General features: G+C 41.7%; 1 protein-coding gene and 1 pseudogene across 1 annotated transcript in view; both read right to left on the bottom strand.

The window, feature by feature from the left end:
* Positions 1-6,037: 6,037 nt before the first annotated feature.
* Wipf1 (WAS/WASL interacting protein family member 1) overlaps positions 6,038-19,811 on the bottom strand; it is a 37,211-nt gene continuing 23,437 nt past the window's right edge. Inside the window, exons 6-9 of the mRNA XM_012515472.2 lie at positions 19,637-19,806; positions 14,766-14,978; positions 14,021-14,134; positions 6,038-7,019 (exon numbers count right to left, since the gene is read on the bottom strand). Coding sequence (XP_012370926.1) covers positions 6,964-7,019; positions 14,021-14,134; positions 14,766-14,978; positions 19,637-19,806 — 553 coding nt within the window. The 3' untranslated portion in view covers positions 6,038-6,963. The remainder of the gene's footprint in view (positions 7,020-14,020; positions 14,135-14,765; positions 14,979-19,636; positions 19,807-19,811) is intronic.
* On the bottom strand, positions 7,803-7,892 carry LOC111817666 (annotated as a pseudogene).

Raw genomic sequence — 19,811 nt, 5'->3', positions numbered from 1 at the left:
ATTCTTGATACCTCAGGTCATGCTGGCCCTGGAACTATGGGTGCTCTGTGCCACCCACTGAAATCGGGTGTGATGGTGCACACCTGTAATCCCAGCACTGGGGAAGCTGAGACAGGAGGATCAGTATGAGTCTAGGGCTGCATAGCTGAGACCCTGTAATAAATAAATAAATAAATAATTTTTTTTTCAAAACAGATTACTGTTATGTTAGGTCTTTTTGATTACATTAAATCTTTTTCCTTGTTTTACCCAGTGTTCCCCTCTGGCACTTATCCATGGCTTTGTTCTATAAATTTTAAGTTGGGGAGATAGCTCAGTGGCATAAATGTCTGTCTGGCAAGTGTAAGGTCCTGAGTTTGATCCCCAGGACGAAAAAAATAAAAGCCTCTAAGAATCAAGCAAGAGTGGGGATTTCCTTTTCATGTGCATAGCCAAACAAGCAGAGCGCCAAGTCAGTGGTGAGGAGCATTCTAGAGCTGTTGTAGAGTGGGGTTGGTACCTCCTGGCTGGTTTTTGTTAGATCTAGAATTGAAACATACCTGTCTTCCTAGCACATGCATGACTTTGTATTGTGCAATACATACCCTTCTATTGCCAGTGCTTAATGAATCAGTTTCTCAACTAGCGTCAATGATGTGAATGAAGAAATGCACAATAGCTCCATAAAACATTTGAGTCTTTTCAATTGTTGCTGTTTGGTTCAGGGATCTGGCAGGTTGAGAAGTGACCTTCACCTTTCTATGAAAGACAGACACCTGGACTGTGTGGGATTCCCTCAAGCCTGAAGCGTATTTATGTAAAGTCTAGGATGGTTTTTCCAGATGTTCCAGCATCCATGTTCCTGGTCAGAATTTAAGCTAAACTTGAGCTCAGTGTCTAGCACCCTCCAGATTTCTTTCCCAGGCACCATGGGAAAAGTCAAACATATTTTCCTAGATTGGTCACATGTGATTCTTCTGCCATTGTGGGCAGCTCAATGGCCAAATTATTTTAGAATATTTATAGGCTGCTGCTGGAGTACAAAGGAGGCAAACACTTTTGCCATCTCCATCTGTCAGAGCACTTATGTCACTCATGAGAAACTGATGGCTTAAGAAAGTTTTCAAGACTGAGTTCTGTGTCAGACACTAAGAAGGACAAGAATGTAAGGGCAGAAGCAGGCTTTGTAAGGCTTGAAGTGATAGTTTAGGAGGCTTTAAGAGAAATAATAAAAGGTCACAAATAAAAAGGTATGTGTAAAATTTCTTAATTAGAAGGAGTTCCCCCTAAAGTTGGGGCCCCGAAGTTTGAGTTTAATTTGCTTCTTGAGGGCTTTGTAATAATGTAAGGAACATTGGAAGACAGAGATTTGTGCTATAATGTTGGTGGGCAGGACATTTCTAAACCCCAATAGGGAACATCTCTGTTAGCTGGAGTGGCAGAGATGCCAAGTGTTCAGAGTGGAGGTTGTAAAGACTTCAGGGAAAAAAGGGCCACTCTAAGCTGGTGTCAACTATGCATCTAGGGAAACTCAGTTGTTTGGAATGTTTAAGACGATGGAAACCCTTGAGTCTACTTTTCAAATTAGTCAAAACAAAAGACACCTTCTATATACTGTCCCCCTCCTTCCTGTAGGTTAAAACAATTTTAAAAAATGATTGTGATTTACCCAACCATGGAGCTCATGAGAGGAAACCAAATACATTACCTAAGGTGGTGTCATGAGTGGACACACATCTATGAAATGTTCATTTCCTCTTTACAGAGCCCTACATTGGCTGGGAGAATGACTGTAGCCACACATAGTGGGACAGGTGGTGGCCTCCTACCTGCTACTTAGAGACCACTGAATGAGTGTAGACATAGAGGTGCCACTTAGACTGTTCTCATGAGGCTGCCCCACAGCAAGCAGTCACTGATAATTTAGTGACTGGATGAATGAATCATGTAAGTGGTCTTGGTTTGGGCAAATGAGGTGTTTTAAAATTTTTTACTTTTTTTTTTTCCCCCAGAACCAGGGATTGAACTCATGCCCTTATGCTTGCCAGGGGACTTTTACTTCTAAGTTGTCAGACTTTTTTTTTTTTCATTGAGAATTCCTTTCTCAATATGGCCTAGATTGGTGGTAGGAGGATTAGGAAATGAAAGAATTAGCTTTCATTAAGCACCTAACCTATGGTAGTATTTGGTCTTTGTATATTTAAGCTTTGTAGCCATTCGGCTCTTGAAGGAAAGAGATCAGAGAGTTTGAATAACTTCACTGTGGCTCTGTGGAAGGCAAGCAGCGGAGCTAGAACTCAAATCCAGATTTGAGTGCAAAGGGCAATCCTCTGTAGAAAACGTAGACACAGAAAATGGGTGTGTGTCATAAAGACAGGAGTGTGGGGCAGTCAAGTACCACACGGTGTATCTGCTGAAAAACTTGGGTCCTTGAACTGCCCATCCATAGGACAGCAGGGCTGGACTGGGTACCTTGGTGTGGGGTGACCACACGGCCAGGCCCCAGCATATACCTGCTGTCATGGCAACTACAAGAACACCTCTTCCAATCGAAGTGCCTCACTGTGGACTGCAAGTGCTATCAGTGGCCTCTTCTAGTGTTTCTTTGGCTTCTAATTCCTTTAATTGCAAATTGAATGTAATAATGTTTCATCGATGAAGGAAGGAATGAGTCATTTTCCAGGCTGTGATACGCAGGAATCGGCAGTACCTTTGCTGGAGGTGTATCCAAGGTACACTGCATTTCTGACATGGGCATTTTTCTGCTATTTTCCTTTAAAAATACACTGATAAATCAGCTTCTAGCTGACCTGGTTCTAGGGAAGGCAGGAACACCGCCTAAGGAGCTTTCTTCATTTGGGCAGCTACAGTTTACTGCGCATGCTTAGTCAGTCAGCGCTGGGTGCATCGTCTCAGTAATGCACACAGTGATGCTGCTGCCTATTCCTCACTCTAGCTACAGAAACTGGGAAGAGCAACTTGCAAGAAAGAGACAGAGCCAGGTCTCCCTAGGTTCCTAACTACTGGGCCATGTGGGCCATGTGGAGACAATGTGGACACAGCGTGCGCATACAGGGCAGATAATGAGAGGCTTAAGCTCGCCGTGGCTTTGCCAAGATCGCTCAGCGTCTGTGCTAGCCTCCATAGCTTCCACTATCCATTGCACAGACTGAGATGCGGGTTCTCAGAAAAACAGACAGAAAGGGTCTGGCAAGGTGTGATGAATGTTTACTTGTGTGGATCTCCACAGCCTTTATTTTCCCATGTGTGTTTTGTTTTTTACGTTCGACTTTCTTACCACACAGTATAAAACAGAAAACACGCATTTGCTTCTTTTTTTGTTTACATAGACAATACTCAAAGAAAAACCACCAGGTGACACTGTATCATTCCTGCTTTTATTTATTGTCTGGCCGATTTACATAGACACAGATGTCTAGGGTAGAGTCTACCCCAGCGTTTAAACTATCCCGATGACACAGATGCTGAGATGCATCTGTTCACACAGTGCAATGGCATGAAAAAATATTTTTCTTCTTCTATTTCTATTTTTCATCTTCTATAGTCCCTGCCTGTAAACAGGGAAAAAATGAATTTCATACCAAAATGTTAGGGTGCTTTAACAACCATTTCATTCCTGCTACTAAAATAACAAAATTGGTATTACAAGTTAAAAGATAAAAGGCCTAACAGATTTTACAATAGGCAAATAATCTGCTACTTAGACATAAAAAGTTGATTTTTTTCAAATCATGAAATAAGGCACCATTGGATTAAATATTTTTCTTGGCGTTGCTAAATAAAATGCGTAATGAAATAAATACAAACACTGAATTTTAATACTGTAATACATTTCAATATAAAATGATATGTGAATGTTAAAATACTGTATTGGCTCTTGAATACATTTATTTAGAAACCATATAGAAAAAAATACATGTACATTCTGATTTTAAGGGAAAAAATTGTTCATTTTTATGATTTTCTAAAGTTGAAGATTTTTTTTTTTTTTTTTTTGGAACCAGGGATTGAACTCAGGCCCTTGTGCTTGCCAGGGAGGCGCATATTCCACTGAGCCATCTCCCCAGCCCCAAGATTTTCATATAAAACTTTTTCAAAGTTGTGGATGCAGTTACTTGCTAATTTTCAGAGAAAGAGTATAGGTGTATTCATGAATTGTTTCCTTTAAATATATTCTAAAACATCTCTATTCTGGATGAAAGGCAACTTTGAGCTGTTACTGTTTTCTACTTTAGAAATGGTACTGGCAAGATTGAGATATATAAGGACTTGTCCAATTCCCTTTACAATTTTACCTTTTACAATATTCAGATCTACTTTGAGTTGCACATTGCTTTGCCAATTTTTTTAAAAAATGTTTTTGGTACAGGGTCTCACTACACAGCTCGGACTCATAGCGATCCTTCTGTTTTCAGCCTCCCCAGAGCTGGGATTACAGGGGTGCGCCGCCAGGCCTCATCTTGGTGTGCAGAGGGCAGGGCCAGTGTGGCCTGTGGTGCTGGGGATCGAACCCTGGTCCCTGCGCTTGCCTAAGCAGGCGCTTAGTCCACTGAGCTATCTCACTGACCCTTCCTCTGTCAATCTGTTAGGAAGGCTCAGTGCTATTTTTTTGTGACTTGGGTCATTAGGCTTTATCATACAGGTGTTAGTCACTGTTGACATCAGAACAAAGAATCTAAAATAAAATCATGCAGCTAAATTAGCAAATTAGCATTAAAATTTTAAAAATATTTTTGAAAAAGCTTGTTATATACCTTTATACTCCTTGATTCTCTTAGAGTAACAGCCCCAAGTGACAATAGCCATAGACAGAACAATGGCAGAGCAGGGGGAAGAAAACAAATTCTCTAATGTACTCAGCCCAGGCCTTTGGCAAGGGGAGTTAGTTATACAAGTACAGTACAGTCAAATCAGCAACTTCAGAATTTATTAAACATTCCATTTGTTAGAACTCTTAAGTTCTGCTTTTATATAGATGAAACATTTAAGTCTATAAATAGGGATGCGTCCTCAAAATTTTCTTTGGATTGATTTCTTGTTAGCATCTCCTAGTAATACATGAACGATACACTGAATGCAATAAACTGATACAAAGTTTAGGTAGATATACATATACATATGTGATCATGTGCTTTTAAAAGTGGATAATGGCAATCTTCAACAAAATCATATAAAACATCAAAGTGGAATTTTTTTTCCAACTCTAGAGCTAAATTTAAAAGTCTCAGTAAAATTTTGTAAACAAAATCACATAAAAAAGGCAAGCTTGGCTCTTCCTTCTGGTCCATTAGTGGAGCTTTATTTGCATAGATCTAGAACAAATTATTCTATTGGATAGAGTCAAAGTAACCCACTCCCCAATTCTACTAGTAAGCCCCCCATTTTGCCCAATCCCATAAGCGTCAGAACTAGATTTTCACGAGCTGTGCCCATCAACGCAAATCTGCTATGCATCTCTGCACTTTTATCTTGATGCCTTTCTCTTTCCTTCCCTCCTGCCGGGCCTCCCTGACGCTTCCTGGTCCCAGGAGCTTGCGCACAGGGAGAGAACAAAGGCCACTCTGATTCTGCGAGGCAGGTGTCAGGTGGGTGCTCAGGCAGCCGTGCTAAGCCTGGAAGCCCCGCAGCTTTCTGTTTCTTTCCGATGGCTTTATTCCACGTGAGTGTAAACCGCGTGAGATCAATGTCTGGCCTTGGCATTGTGAAGCAACACTTGCACACAGACATGAAAGGAAGAGGAAGAAGAAGGGACCGATATCTGGGGCCAAGCTGCCTGCCAGCAAGTGCTGGTCCCCAGCTTTGCTTTTAGGTCCTCTTGAATTGCTAATGCGCATCCTATTTTGGTTCTTTAAACAAGAGATTTTTTAAAAAAAGATTTATTTATTTATTTGGTACAGGGTTTCACTACATAGCTCAGACTCCTAGTGATCATCCTGTCTCAGCCTCCCCAGCATTGGGATTACAGTGTGTGCCACCATGCCTGGTCTTGGTGGCCGACAAGGCGCACTTGGGATTCTGGGGCTGGTGTGGCATGTGGTAGCGGGGATCAAAGCCAGGTCCTTGCACTTGCCACAGGCACTTAGACCACCGAGCTATCTCCCCAGCCTTAAACAAGAGGTTTTGACACTAACTTCCATCTTCCTGACCAGTGCCATCCAACAGATTGGCCACTGAGAACATGTGGCCACAGACACTTGCCATGGAGCTGGTCTGAAGGGTGCTGTGCTCTAAGCATAGAATTCACACTTGATCTGGAGACTTGGTACCAAAAGCACTGTAAAATATCTCACTAATAATTCTTAAGTGGGCGAGAGGTTGAAATGATGTTTTGGATGTATAGGTCTAAGTGAAATATATTAAAATTAATTTCTCCTGTTTCTTTTTACCTTTACAAAAATGTGCCTAGTAGAAATTTTAAAAGCATATATGGGGTTCACATTATATTTCTATTGGACAGCTCTGTCCTTGAGCCTACCCTGGAATGCCCAAGAATGAACATTCAATGACTGCAAAAGCTTTGTGTGAACCCTTGCTCAGCAACTTGCCTTGGCGGTCTGTGGTTCGTGAAAACAGACTCACAGGAGGCCAAGCTTATGAGAAAAGCATGGGCAATAACAGCTCTCAGGGGCTTTCATAATTACAGCCTGTAGCAAAGGCAGGGAATGTTGGGTTGCGGGCCCAGATACAATGGGTCTCTACCTATTCGTACAGAAGTCTATGGATCGCACACCCAACACTGGCAGGCTGTAGCTGAAGCAGGCTATAGCTGTGGGAATATACAGAACATAAAAAGCTAGGTGCATTTCTCTACTGGGTCCCAACCCGCTTCACATACAAATTCACCCTCTCGTCTTCGGTCTGCCACAAATGATGGTGACAGAGGAAGGGGAAGAGGATATGCAATTCTCAGACAGCAACAACAGAAGGCGCTCTGGAGCCTAGAGAGAGGAGAGCAGGCAAGGATCACCTTGGGATGGGAGGGAGAGGTGGGGCACCCCTTTCTCTTCGGTTGGATCCACCTTGATGAGAAAACAGACAGAATACAATTTTGGTTAGAAAGTTTATACTCTACTGTGGAAACTAGGGGTGGTTGCAAAGGTACCCACTACCTCATCCCCTGTGACCAAGGCTGAGGCTACCTGGCATGCGTGGATGGGAAAGGCAGCATGGAATGATGGGAACAAGCGCCACCAGACGGTGGCCACCACTTGCTACTGATGTGCACAAGGCTCAGCCAAAACACATGGTTTTCTTCTTACGACACAGTGTGTTGATTATAGATTTAGAAAATATGAACAAAAACAGAATAAAAAATTCCCCCATGCTTGCACCACCCAGAGATACCCAGTAGCAATTATGTGTATGGTTTCCATTTAGAAATCATTTTCCTTTTTCTTCTAGGAATAGGATTGCATGTAGCCAGTACTCTCTGCAGATATAACTATGAATGGCATATTTGCATTCTACTATATAAAACTATACCCTCCTTTTATCTAATCACTTCATTTGCCGGATAAGGTAGGTCAACGGTGTGAAATCGTATCTCACTGCAGATTTACTTTTAACACATTTCCCTAAGGATTAGCGATGTTGAGCATCTTTTCATGTGCTTATCGGCATTCTGTATGTCTTCTTCAGAGAAATGTCTATTTAAGTATTGTTCTCTTTTTTTCTTTCTTTTTTTTTTTTTTTTGGTGAAACTGGGGATTGAACTCAGGCCCTTGCGCTTGCCAGGGAAGTGCTTATTCTACTGATCCATCTCCCCAGCCCAAGTATTTATTGTTCAGTAGTTTTTTTTCTTAAGTCAGAAGGGCTTGTAACAAGGCTTGAGGAAGGCACATCTCAGGCATATAGTGTGGACACCCAATTATCATGATCATGAACTGAAGGCTATGCTTTTATTATTGTTTAGCTGTAGGAATTCTTCATATATTTCAAATATTAATCTTTTATCAAATACATAATTTCCAAATACTTCCTCCCATTGTGTGGGGCGCCTTTCACTCTTTTTCAAGCGGTGCACATTTGCGGACTATCACTGCATTTTAAACCAGGTCTAGCACCCATTCACATTTTGGGGCTGCAGCAGGTGTGGCATGAAGCAGGGTGGAGGCTGTGGTCAGGTTTCCCAGGGGCACAGGGCAAGTGAGTAGGCCCGACTTGGCCAACTTGCTTTGAGAGTCACAGGGCTGGCAGCAGGTGGGTGGTGGGGGCTTCTTCCTGAGGGTCTTGACAGTGACCCTATGGACTGAGGGACTCTGAGACCAGAGCAAATCTCTGGGCAAGGAGAGATGTTGGAAAACCCTGGCAGTCCTCTGAGTGGTCAAACCCTCACGATCCCAACCCAGCCTTTTCTTGAGCAGCTATAAAATTAAAATTTTCAGTAGATTATTCTTCTCCTGAATTTCTGGGATCTTGACTATTATATGTCTTGGTGTGTTTTTAATTAGTTTGAGGTTACTTGGCATTCTGTATGCTTTGGTTACCTGAATGTCAGATTGTTTCCTCATATTTGGGAAGTTTTCTGCTATTACTTCTGCCCATATTTTTTTAATGTCACTTGTATTGACTCCTTTCTCATTGATGCCTATTAGTCTCACATTGTTCATCTTTGCATCATCTTGCAGGTGATGGATTATTTTTCCTGCATCCTAGTTGTTTTTAAGAGATCCTTTCTTACCTTTTCACTAGCTGCACTGGCATCTTCAAGATCTGAAACTCTATCTTCACTTTCATTTAAACGGCTATGCAAGCTTGTGATTGAGATTTTAAATTCCTCTTTGACTCTGCTTCATGCGATCTATTTCTTTCCTGTATTGTTCATTCGAGGAATCCATCATTTTTCTAATCTTCTCTATTTTTTTTTATCAATGTCTTCTTTAGAAGCAGTTATTAGTTCTTTTACTGCCGTGTTTTCTTCAGATTGAGTTTCCTATGTTTCTATAGTTGATTCTTTACTTCAGATGCTATGAGTTCAGAGAATTCTTTTTTTATTTCAGAAAAGAATTCCGTTTTGAGTTCTTCTATAACTTTCTGGTATTGCTTACTTACTATTGACGCTATTGATGCTATTAATTCATACATTTGAGCTGAGCTAATGTCCTCTGCACTTGTCCTGGGTGGGCATTGGGTTTCCTCCATATGTTTCTGCATTTGATTCTTTACTGTAGATGTTATTAATTCAGGGATTTCTTTTTTCATTTCCAATCTGAGTTCCTCTATACCTTTCTGCAGTTGTTTATTTCAGAAGCCATTGATTCATTGATTTCAGCTATGTGATTCCCAATTTGTTCTGTGTTAGTGTCCTCTACACTTGTTATGGGTGGGCTTGGGGTCTGAGATTGCATTTTGCTCCTTCTCATTGTCATTTTGTGTAGCACTGTCTTCTGACCTTTGTTGTAGAGCTTTGGTGCAGTTATAACCTTAGCACCTACTGAAGTTCAGGTGCAGATCTACAAAGTTTGGATTTATCCAGTTGTGTCTGGCTTGGGTCTGGCTGCTGTGCTCAGGTCCTTCCTGTTGCTGTCCTTGGGGTTGAACCTGTTGTGCCCCTCTGGCAAGATGCTCTGCTCCTGGACTAGCTGGGTGGTTCTGTCACCTTCACTCTCTGCAGGTATTGCAGCTGCAGGGTTTCACCCTAGGCCTCTTTGCCAGGCCTCAGCTGAGTCTGGAGGGGACAAGGTGGAGTAGCAGGGAGAGGCAGCTCTCCCACACACTCACTGGCCCTGGGCTAGGACTGGATCTGGGGGTTCCCGGAACGCGGCAGAAATTCCTACTCGGCGGGCGAGGGGGGGGAGGTGCTGCGGAGTGGTGGGGGGCATCCCAAGGGGGTGGAAGAGGGTCTCACCCACCCTGCGCCTGGGCTGGGACCGGTAGGTCCCGCAGGCGCAGGGTAGCTGGCCACATTTATTCTTCAATGGGGAAAGTGATTTCCTCCTTTATGGCACCAGTTATGGTTTGTGTCCAGTTGTCTCCCCAAAGCCTCATGCTGTCATGGGGCATGGACTTCTAGAGTTGAGATTAACTCATAATCCACTGGGGTTATAGGTTTTAGTACTGCTGGGATTATGGATGTGAGTACTACACCCAGCCTGGGGCATATAGCCTGAATGCAATTTAAGGGAGACAGACTTCCTCTCTGTAGCCATTGTTGCTGCTACTCCTCTACTTTGCTCTCTGCTCTTTGCTGCTGCCATGAAAGGTTGCTCTCTGCCATGTGCCGCTCTGCCTTGGAGCCAGCCGAGTATGAACTGAAACCTCCAGTGACTGTGAGCTAAATAAACCTTTCCTTCCTTCATTTTGTGTGTCGGGTATTTGTCCCAGCAACAAGAGAAGAGTAACTGAGACAACACCATAACATATTAAACAACCAGAAACAATCTAGATGTCCAGGCATGCTAAATTATTGCCTGCTGGGTTGATGCATTTCTATGGAATAAAAACTATGTGATAAAGTGGAAAGTGTTTACTAAGCAGTGTTATATAAACCTCACCATCAAAAGAATCTATACCTTGTCATTACAACTATGTAAGAAATATGAATTGCATGGATAAGTTTTGTTTTGTTTTCAAGACAGTCTTGTCATATAGTCCAGGCTGGCCTTGAACTCATGGTGATCCTTCTGCCTCAGTATCCCAAGTGTTGAGATTATAGCTGAGTGCCATCACATCTGACTTAATTGTATGGATAATAATAGAGAGCCTGGTAAAATCTGTTTTGGGGAGACATTATAGATATATTTAACATTTTCACAGAATGTTACATAAAGCTTTGGTGGTAATACATTTAAAAGATTAAGGCAGGGCCAGCCAAATAGCTCAGTGGATTAAAATGTCTGCAATCAGGCACAGGGGTGGGGGTGGGGGGTTCGATCCACAGGCCTGCTGTGCCGGCCCGCTCCCAGGGTGCAATTGAGACTGGGCATGGTAGTACATGCCTGTAATTCTAGGTCTTAGGAGACTGTAAACAGGTAGATCACTATGAGTTTGATCTAGTAGTGAGACCCTGAACACCCTGTAGACCCTTTCCTAAAATACAAAAATAAATAAATAAAGATTAAGGCAAGACAGTAAATTTTTGTAACAAAATATTCTGTAGGTCTCAAAGTTAGTGGGATTAGCTCAGTGGCACAGTACCTGCTTAGTAACTGTGAGGTCCTGAGTTCTACTTTTGGTACACAGAAAAGTCACTTAATAATTCTTTCAAGTATTCACCAACCAAAGAATGGATAAAAACATCTGGTATTTTTATACAATGGAGTACTACACAGCTATAATGAAGGATAAACTTTAGAAATGATAAATGGATGCAATTTGAGAGATCATACTCATAAGTTAAATAAGTCAGTCTTGCATGTGTAAATATTGTATTGTTTCCCTAGTGTAAAAAGCTGAAAGAGTAAATAATATTCAAAATGTACAATAGATATTGAGAAATGGGAAGAAACTTTTCAGAAGGCCAGAGAAACTGGGATGGGGGAAAAGAGAAAGAAATCTTGAAGACATAAGGGTAGGCAGAAAGTACATGAACAAAAGCCAAACTGCATGGGAAATACTTCACAGAATCAACAACTGGGATCTCATCTCATTGAGAAGTTTCCACACATAAAAAAAAAAAAAAAAAAAAATCAGGAACAGAACAAAGACAACCCACAAACTGAGAAAAAATCTTAACCAACAGTCACTCAGACAAAGGACTTCTATCTAGAATATATAAAGAATTTTTAAAAAATCAGGCACCTAAAATTCACAGACCCAATCCAAAAGTGGGCATCTGAGATGAATACACACTTCTCAGAGGAAGAAAAACAAATGGCAAATAAATACATGAAAAAATGTCCCACAGCATTGCTCATTTGAGAAATGCAAATTAAAACAACACTGAGATTCCATCTGATTCCAGAAAGAATGGCTATCATAAAGAAGTCAACTAATGACAAATGCTGGATGGGCTGTAGGGAAAAAGGAACCCTTCTCCACTGTTGGTGGAGTGTAGACTGGTACAACCTCTATGGAAATCAGTGTGGAGACTCCTCAAAAATCTGGGATTAGATCTCCCAGCTATTCTGCTTCTGGTATTTTCCCAGAAGAAAAAATATTATACCACAGTTATATATGTGAACCCATGTAGCACAATTTGTCATAGCTAAATCCGAGAAACAACCCGAGTTCTGATCAACTGAAAATAAAGAATATTTTTATGCAATGGAATATTACTCAGCCATAAAGAAAGACAAACTTAAGGCCTTTATAAATAAATGAATAGAACTAGAAGCTAAACTTTTTTTTTTTTTAATTTTAGGACAGGGTCTACAGAGTCTACAGGGTCTCACTGCATAGATCAGACTTGTCGTGATCCTCCTGTTTACAGCCTCCCAAGTGCTGGGATTACAGGTGTATACCACCACACCCAATCTCATTCAGTGTCTCAGCACGCCCCAGGGGCAGGGCTGGCATGGCAGGTCTGGCGATTGAACTCCTGGCCCCTGCATCTGCCTAAGCAGGCACTTTAATCTGCTGAGTTATTTGGCCAGCCCTAGAAGCTATACTAAGTGAAATAAATCCACATGTATAAATAAGAACTTGAAGGAATAAATAAAATCTAAAAGGTACAATGGCTATAGTAAAACTTCTGGAAAGAAACCAAACAAAGGGAATAAACTATTGAGAGAAAGGAAAAAAGAAAAGATACAGAAAAAAAAGGAAGGGAAAAATCATGTAAGTATATACATAGGATAGCTAAGATGATTGTGGTACTAATTTCTATCAGTTTTTTGAAGGTAACAGTTAATGCTTAAAATTATTACTTTGACCAATTTTACATACTAACACCTGTGACCTGAGTAACTATACTGAAGACCACAATGTGAATTATAACATCTACTGTGGAATACCTTGCATCTTGTTTTTATTTTTTTCAATTTTTTCAAAGAAGATTTGTCATTTCTAATGTCTCATCTTTTATTTTTATACTCTCTTAAAAATAAATTTAAAAAATACAAAGGACAAATTCAAGGTTTATGGAAAGGAAGAGTTAATGTTTTAATATTTGATAGACTTTACATGCCTGTATCTATAGTCTGAGCAACAAACTTGATAATATGTAATATAACAACCACTGTTAATTTCCTGCTTTTGTTTTGAGGTTCTGTACCACCTTTATTGTCTTATGGTGCTTTTTGTCTTTGTTCTTATTATTGCTTTTGTTTCTTTCCTCTTTAAAATAAAATTCAAAAAAATAAAAGGGAAAATATATATGCACATACAATAGTTAAGATAGCTATCCTACTAATTTCTATTAGTTCACTGAAAAGAAAGGTTTGTGCTTTTATCGTATTTTGTAATCTGAGCAACTACTTTGAAGATAGCAATAAGCAATGCAATTACTATTATTATTAATGTATTTTTAGTACAGGGTCTACAAGGTCTCACTACACGGATCAGACTCCTAGTGATCCTCCTTTTATCAGCCTCCCAAGCACTGGGATTACAGGCATGTGCCAGCACGCCCTGGAACCCTTGGGCATGCTGAGGATCGAACCCCAGTCCTCGTGTCATTATTATTCTCCTACTGCCTTGTTTTGAAATTTGATATTATTGTTTTATTTTTTCTCTTTATAATAATGAAAAATTTCAGAACACTTTACATTAAAAAAATGAAAAGGAATAAAAGGTGGCTCTACTTTTGCTACTCAGGAAGATCAAAATGAGGGAAGATTGTTCAAGTAAGAGTAGCTCCCCATGCTGGGTTCAAACTGTGATTCCCCTGCGTGGCCCTCCCAGAGTGGCAGGAGTATAGGTGTGCACACCGCACGTGGCTAAAGTAACCATGTCCCATGTACACTGTGTGTTTCCAATCTCCTCGCTGCACATGCAAGGGAAATTTGCCAGGATTTGGACAGCCCTGAATGGAATTCCCTATCTGACTCCAGGCAAAAGGCCTGGATTCCTATACACCTTGAAGATAACTCAGGTTATTCAAGTACAAATCTGCCGAAATCCCTGGTAGAAATATACTCACTCCGGCTTTCATTTCTTGACAATTTGCTGGGATAACTTTTGTTCATTGGTACATATGGCTCTGGAGGTGGCAAATCAGAAATCGGATGAAAGTAAAATCTGCTTTCCCACTCATCTACGGTAGAAACAAACAGTATGTTCAGCAACAGACAATCTGCTATGGAGACTTACGTAATGAAAGGCACAGGATGAAATACAGACAGAACTGCAGAAACCAGTTCTAGTGTTATGCTTAGTTTACAGAAAAGCTGGAAGTGCTACAAAAGTCATTGACCAGCACACTGATAAAATGTACTGGCAAAATTGCACTGATTTTTTGTTCCCAGCTACAGATTGAACACAGGATTGATTCGGATTCAGCCAGTGCCAGGAGCTAGGGTGTGGGAGACTTTTCTTGCTCAGTGGGCCCGGGAATGACCGGGTCACTCTGACAACACAGCAGTGGGAAGTGGCTTGGATCTGTTGAGTCTTTCCTACACTCAACTTTTTAGAAATATAGGTACTAAGAAGGTAAGATGAAAAAATGGATCTTTCTAGAATTCTGGACTCTCTAGAAAGTCAACCAAAATGAGCCTTAAACAAAGAACAGGTCAGAAAAAAAAGATCTTTCTTTGTCAAAAGTGGGTGAAGGTTTGCTATTTTAAACTTGCAGTCCCAGCAGACTAGTGATTGGCTAGATCAGTGCAGTGCCCTGTGAAGAGGATGGGGAACAAGAAACTCTAACTCCATGCACAGCTACCACATACCTTCTCCTGAGTTGTCTTGGAAGCCGTTTCTAATGGACGTGGATGGCGGTGGTGGGGGCGGTGCTCCAGCACCAGGCCTATCCGGAGGAAGAGGAGGCCTGGACCCGCTCCTGGGACTGTCTACTCCACTCCTGGATGGCAACTGAGGGGTGGCAGGCAGTGCCCGGTTTGTGTTGCCATTTCTGTTCACAGGTGGTGGCGGTGGGAGGGGCCCTGGGACAAAAGAAAGGACAATGTTAAATGCAATGCTATGGTGCATCCCTTAGCCACTGTGGGCATTACTGGTGTGATGTATACTCAGCCTTTATCTAGGGAACGTGGAGATGTTCCAAACTCTAGAAGTGACCGCACATATAAATAAGAAAGTGCACATGTGCACACATTTATTTGTACAGAATGCAAATAGTTAAATGACTGAGAGCCTTGAGTTAATGCAGAGGCTGGAGGTGGCACAGTGAAATTGAAAGCAGGTGACAATCTGTTTATGCTAAGCACCATATAATTTAAAAAACATTTATAATACTTTTAAAGAGCTATTGAACCTAATTACTGTGACATGAAAAAAAATTTGAAAAAGAAGACAGTTATGAAGTTATTTTAGGCTTAAGAACTCAGTTCTTTGAAGGCACTGTCTTGTTGTGTAATTGTGCATGCATGTCTCTGTGCAGCAATGAGGGCTTCCAGGTGGAAGTGCCACCAGGAAACTGGATGCAAGTTGTGCCCACAGCAGGAGGTCCCTCTTGGCTTTCCCTCTCTGGGGAGGCAGACGAGCACAGGTGGTGATGAACCGCTCATCGATACTCCCAGCTATAGATGTGGTGTTCATCCCATCCCCAAGGAAGCTGCTGCCCCATCTACAATGGGTGTCACGTAGTTATCTTTCTCTACTGCCAGGGGTAATATGCCAAAGAACAAGAGAAAAGCACTATAGAAGTACTAGAAAACTTTTTTTAAAAATGTAATGGTTGTTTTGAAATTCTGCGCCACTTTTATTGTCTTCTGGGGCTTTCTGTCTTTGTTCTTTTTTGTTTCTTTTCTCTTTAAAATTAAATTTTTTAGGGCCAGCCAAATAGCTCAGCAGATTAAAGCTCCTGCAAGCAGGTACAGGGGCCGGAGGGGGGTGGGGGGGGTGGGTGCTGGTTCAATCCCCTGGCCTGCCTGCTGGCCCTACCCCTGGGGCGTGCTGAGAGGGCAATTGAGACTGGGCGTGTTAGCATGTGCCTGTAATCCCAGCCCTTGGGAGGCTGTAAACAGGTGGATCATTATGAGTCTGATCTAGTAGTGAGACCTTGAACACTCTTGTAGACCCTTCCCTAAAAGAAACAATAAATAAATAAATAAAATAATTTTTTTTTAAATGCAGTGGTGTGGTATAATGAGAAAATTTTTAGTTTCCAGAAAAAAATTCAAAGCAAACTCTTTTTTTAAAAACTAATACAAAAGAGGGCTGGGGAGATAGCTTGGTGGCATAAGCACCTGCCTGGCAAACGCAAGGACCCACGTTCAATCCCTGGTACCACATGCCATCCCGACCCCAGAACCAGGGGCTAGCTGTGCTGGCTCCAGAACTGGGCCTGCTGGAGCATGCCTGAAATCCCAGTGGTGGGGAGGCTGACACAGGAGGATCATTAGGAGTCTGAGCTGTGTAGCAAGACCCTGTATCATAAATATAAATACAATTTTTAAACAATCTCTTAAAAATTAAAATAAGCCATCCTACTCTTCCCTTTCTCCATATGCAGATGCTATTTTGTTGAGTTAAATTAAAAGAAAAACAACTTGAGCATTTTTCTATGTAAATTCAAATGGCTTCAGTATTAGTCCTGATCTTCAGTAGTGTACTCCGCTTGTAACATGCTGATGTTTCATGTAAACCCGATGTCTTCGGGCACCATAAATATAAATATTTCATTATCTATAGATTGAGAATCCAATTTAAAGACCTTAAATGGAACAATCGCCCACTGCAGAATTGCCTATCAGAGTCTTGGCTCGAACCCTGGAGGGGGTGGAAGCCACTGCCCAGTGCGGGGTGAGGGCTCAAGGAGACTGCAATGTCACCTTGTAGCACTTCCTGCCCCATCTGCTCATCGTTGCCAGAGCCCAGGCAGCAAGACTTGACTTACTGGTGAAAACGAGTCTTAGATAGTTTGAGTTTGCTTTTTTTCTTTCTGAGACAGGGTCTCCGATGCAGTTTGGGCTGGCCTTGAGCTTACTTCACAGCACAGGCTGGTCTCAAGCTCACAGTGATCCTATTGTCTCAGCCTCCTCAGAGTGCTAAGATTACAGGCATGCACCACCACACCCAGCTTAGAGTTTAAGTTTAACATCACTGGTAATATCGCCACTGAATTGTCACTAAATGTAAACCAAACTTTAAACATTATAAGGCCTGTACAATGGAATTTGATCAACTGCATCTCATTTTTGTTTTAAGTATATGTTCATGAGACTCACTCTAGAACCTCACAGACTCAGTGCCATACTGGGGCAGGCGCAATAGAAAGCAAGTTTCTACTTCTCATTGGCAGGATAATAGTAAGTATGAGCATCCACTGAATACTGTAACTACAAAAAAAACAAAAACAAAAACCAAAACAAAAAAACAAAAGAATCCCTTCTATACACACTTGTCTCATTTAGTTTTTAAAATAACCCCCGAGAAGTTCAGGGTTAGCAGACAAGGCCTCTGAGCAACTAGAAACTTAAAATATTTAAGTCAATTTTAATTAATGCAAGAGTTTGAATTTAATTTCAAAGCCATCAAATTCTAAAGCCTACTCCCCTAACAATAAAGCCAAAGCACATTTCAAAATATAGATGGCAGGCCGGGGAGATGGCTTAGTGGAATAAGCGCTTCCCTGGCAAGCGCAAGGGCCTGAGTTCAATCCCTAGTTCCGCAAAAAAAAAAAAAAAAAAAAAAAAAAAAAAAAAAAAAAATATATATATATATATATATATATATATATAGATGGCCCTTGGTATGTATATGGTAGGAAAGTTCTGAAAGGCAAGCTGGCACTACCTATAAAATCCATAGTTTTGCTATGTATAATCTTGAACCCGAATATTCTGTCTCCAGGAATTCATTCAAAGCAAACACAGAGTTATGCACAAATACTTAGCAACCAGAATGTATCACCACATTATTTGCAACAGTACAAATCTAGAGGTGGCCAATATAACAGGGGAGGGTACATTTGGGAGGCTCAAGAGATGAAGGTATGCTTGTAGGATCTAATATTACATAGCCATTAAAAATCAGGTTGTAGAATATTTACTCATACCAGAAAATGTTAGTGAAATGTTGTTAAATAAAAGCCAAGTTACCAGTATATTCAGGGTGACACCAGAGTTACAAATGTGTAAGTCTGCATTTGAACAGATTGAAAAGATACATGAGATGTTAAAAAGATGTGTGAAAAGCCATGTAAACACGTTATTACTGATGACTTCTGGATAGTGATGGTAGGATTAAAATCATTTTTATATTCTGTATGCTTCCCTCCATTTCTAAATGAAACTGGCATGACTACGTAATCAAAGAAAGAAAACATGTTACATGTCACTGCCTATGATATTTGGGGAAAGATTTAATAACCTCATCCATCCACTTGATAGTCATATGAAAAGGCCTTCAAGCATTTTGCAGGAAAATTCCTCGAGGCTGGATCAAAAGAAATGTGACATTTCACTCACTGAATACCTGATCTCATTTGTTCCCTGAAGATACCTTAATGACAGGCCACTATGGCTGTGGATCGGATTGAATGGACTGGTAAATTTTTAGTATATGCAGTCCATTCTCCAAGGCATAGTGATTTGAGTGAGTGGTTCTCGAGGTCCACTGTACATTATTAGCACTGGGGAACCTTTAAATATCCTGACACTTACTCTGCATCCCTGACCAGTTCCTCCTGGGAAGCGGCCCATGGTAACTCTACTGTACCATTAAGTCTGAGGGCCACTGATTCAAACAATGGTGCTTATTAGGGTCCTCGGGTCAAAGGTCAATTAACTTTCAGAGACAAACCACCCCATTTCCAGACATGAGGAGGTATTCAAGGTAAGGTGGCACTTAAAAGGTAGATGGTTGTAGTAAGTCCATCAATAATGACTGTAAAGATAAATCTATTAAAAATGCTTATTATAATTAGAAAAGAGCTAATTGTATGGGATCCTCCATTTTATTTCATATTCCGAAAGTTTTTCCCTTAAATAAGCTGGCTAGTCTGTGCTGGGCCTGGATGGGCCTGTCTAGCCAGAAAATAGCATGCAATTTCCCCCCCGCTAGTGTTGGAGATAGAACTGGGGGCCTCATGCCTGCTAGGCTAAGGGCTGTACCACCAAGCTACATGTCTTGCCACTATACTAATTCTGATTTTATGACTATGACAATTCCTATACAGAGAAGGTCTACAGACCATACCTTTGGTACCGAAAGTGATAACAAAGCTCAACACGGACTTTTGTATATTTGTATTTAATAAGCAGGGAAGAGGTCTCATGGCCTGGCTAACATGCGGCTCATTCGCTATGACATAACTGCCCTCATGTTGGAATCCTGCAGGACTGAGACCTAATTGTCAAGAAGGGCGAAGGCGGCTGAGCTGACCTTCAGGTGGCGCAGAGACAGAAAGTCTCAGCCTCTGTTACTAATTGGCTTGTGATGGTTAAGTGTTGCTTATCTATTCAAAGCACAACTCAAACCTCAAAGGTTTGCAGGCGTCTCAAGGCACCAAGCAGGTCATCACCTACAGGTGGGAAGCAGTCTGAGGGTTTACTAAGCTTTTGCTTGCTTGCACTTTGGGTTATGCGTGGAACGCGGCGGGGCTCGAGGGCGCCGCCCCACCCTCTGCCCGAACCCTTACCTGATCTGCCCGGTGGGTCCCGCACCGGGGGTGGGGGTCTCTCGTTGGGCGGAGGCGGCAGAGGGCCCGACCGCCCGGCCGACGACAGGGCCGGCGCGGACGAGGTGAGGGACAGGTTCCGCTGCGGGAGCCTCGGGATCTCATCGCCAGCCGGGGGCAGGGGCGGCGGGCCGGG

This window comes from Octodon degus, unplaced genomic scaffold (genome assembly GCF_000260255.1).
Source record: "Octodon degus isolate 3935 unplaced genomic scaffold, OctDeg1.0 scaffold00065, whole genome shotgun sequence".
Classification (NCBI taxonomy): Eukaryota; Metazoa; Chordata; class Mammalia; order Rodentia; family Octodontidae; genus Octodon; species Octodon degus.
Note: the sequence above shows the minus strand (reverse complement) of the source record. Positions and strands in the feature narration are given on the sequence as shown.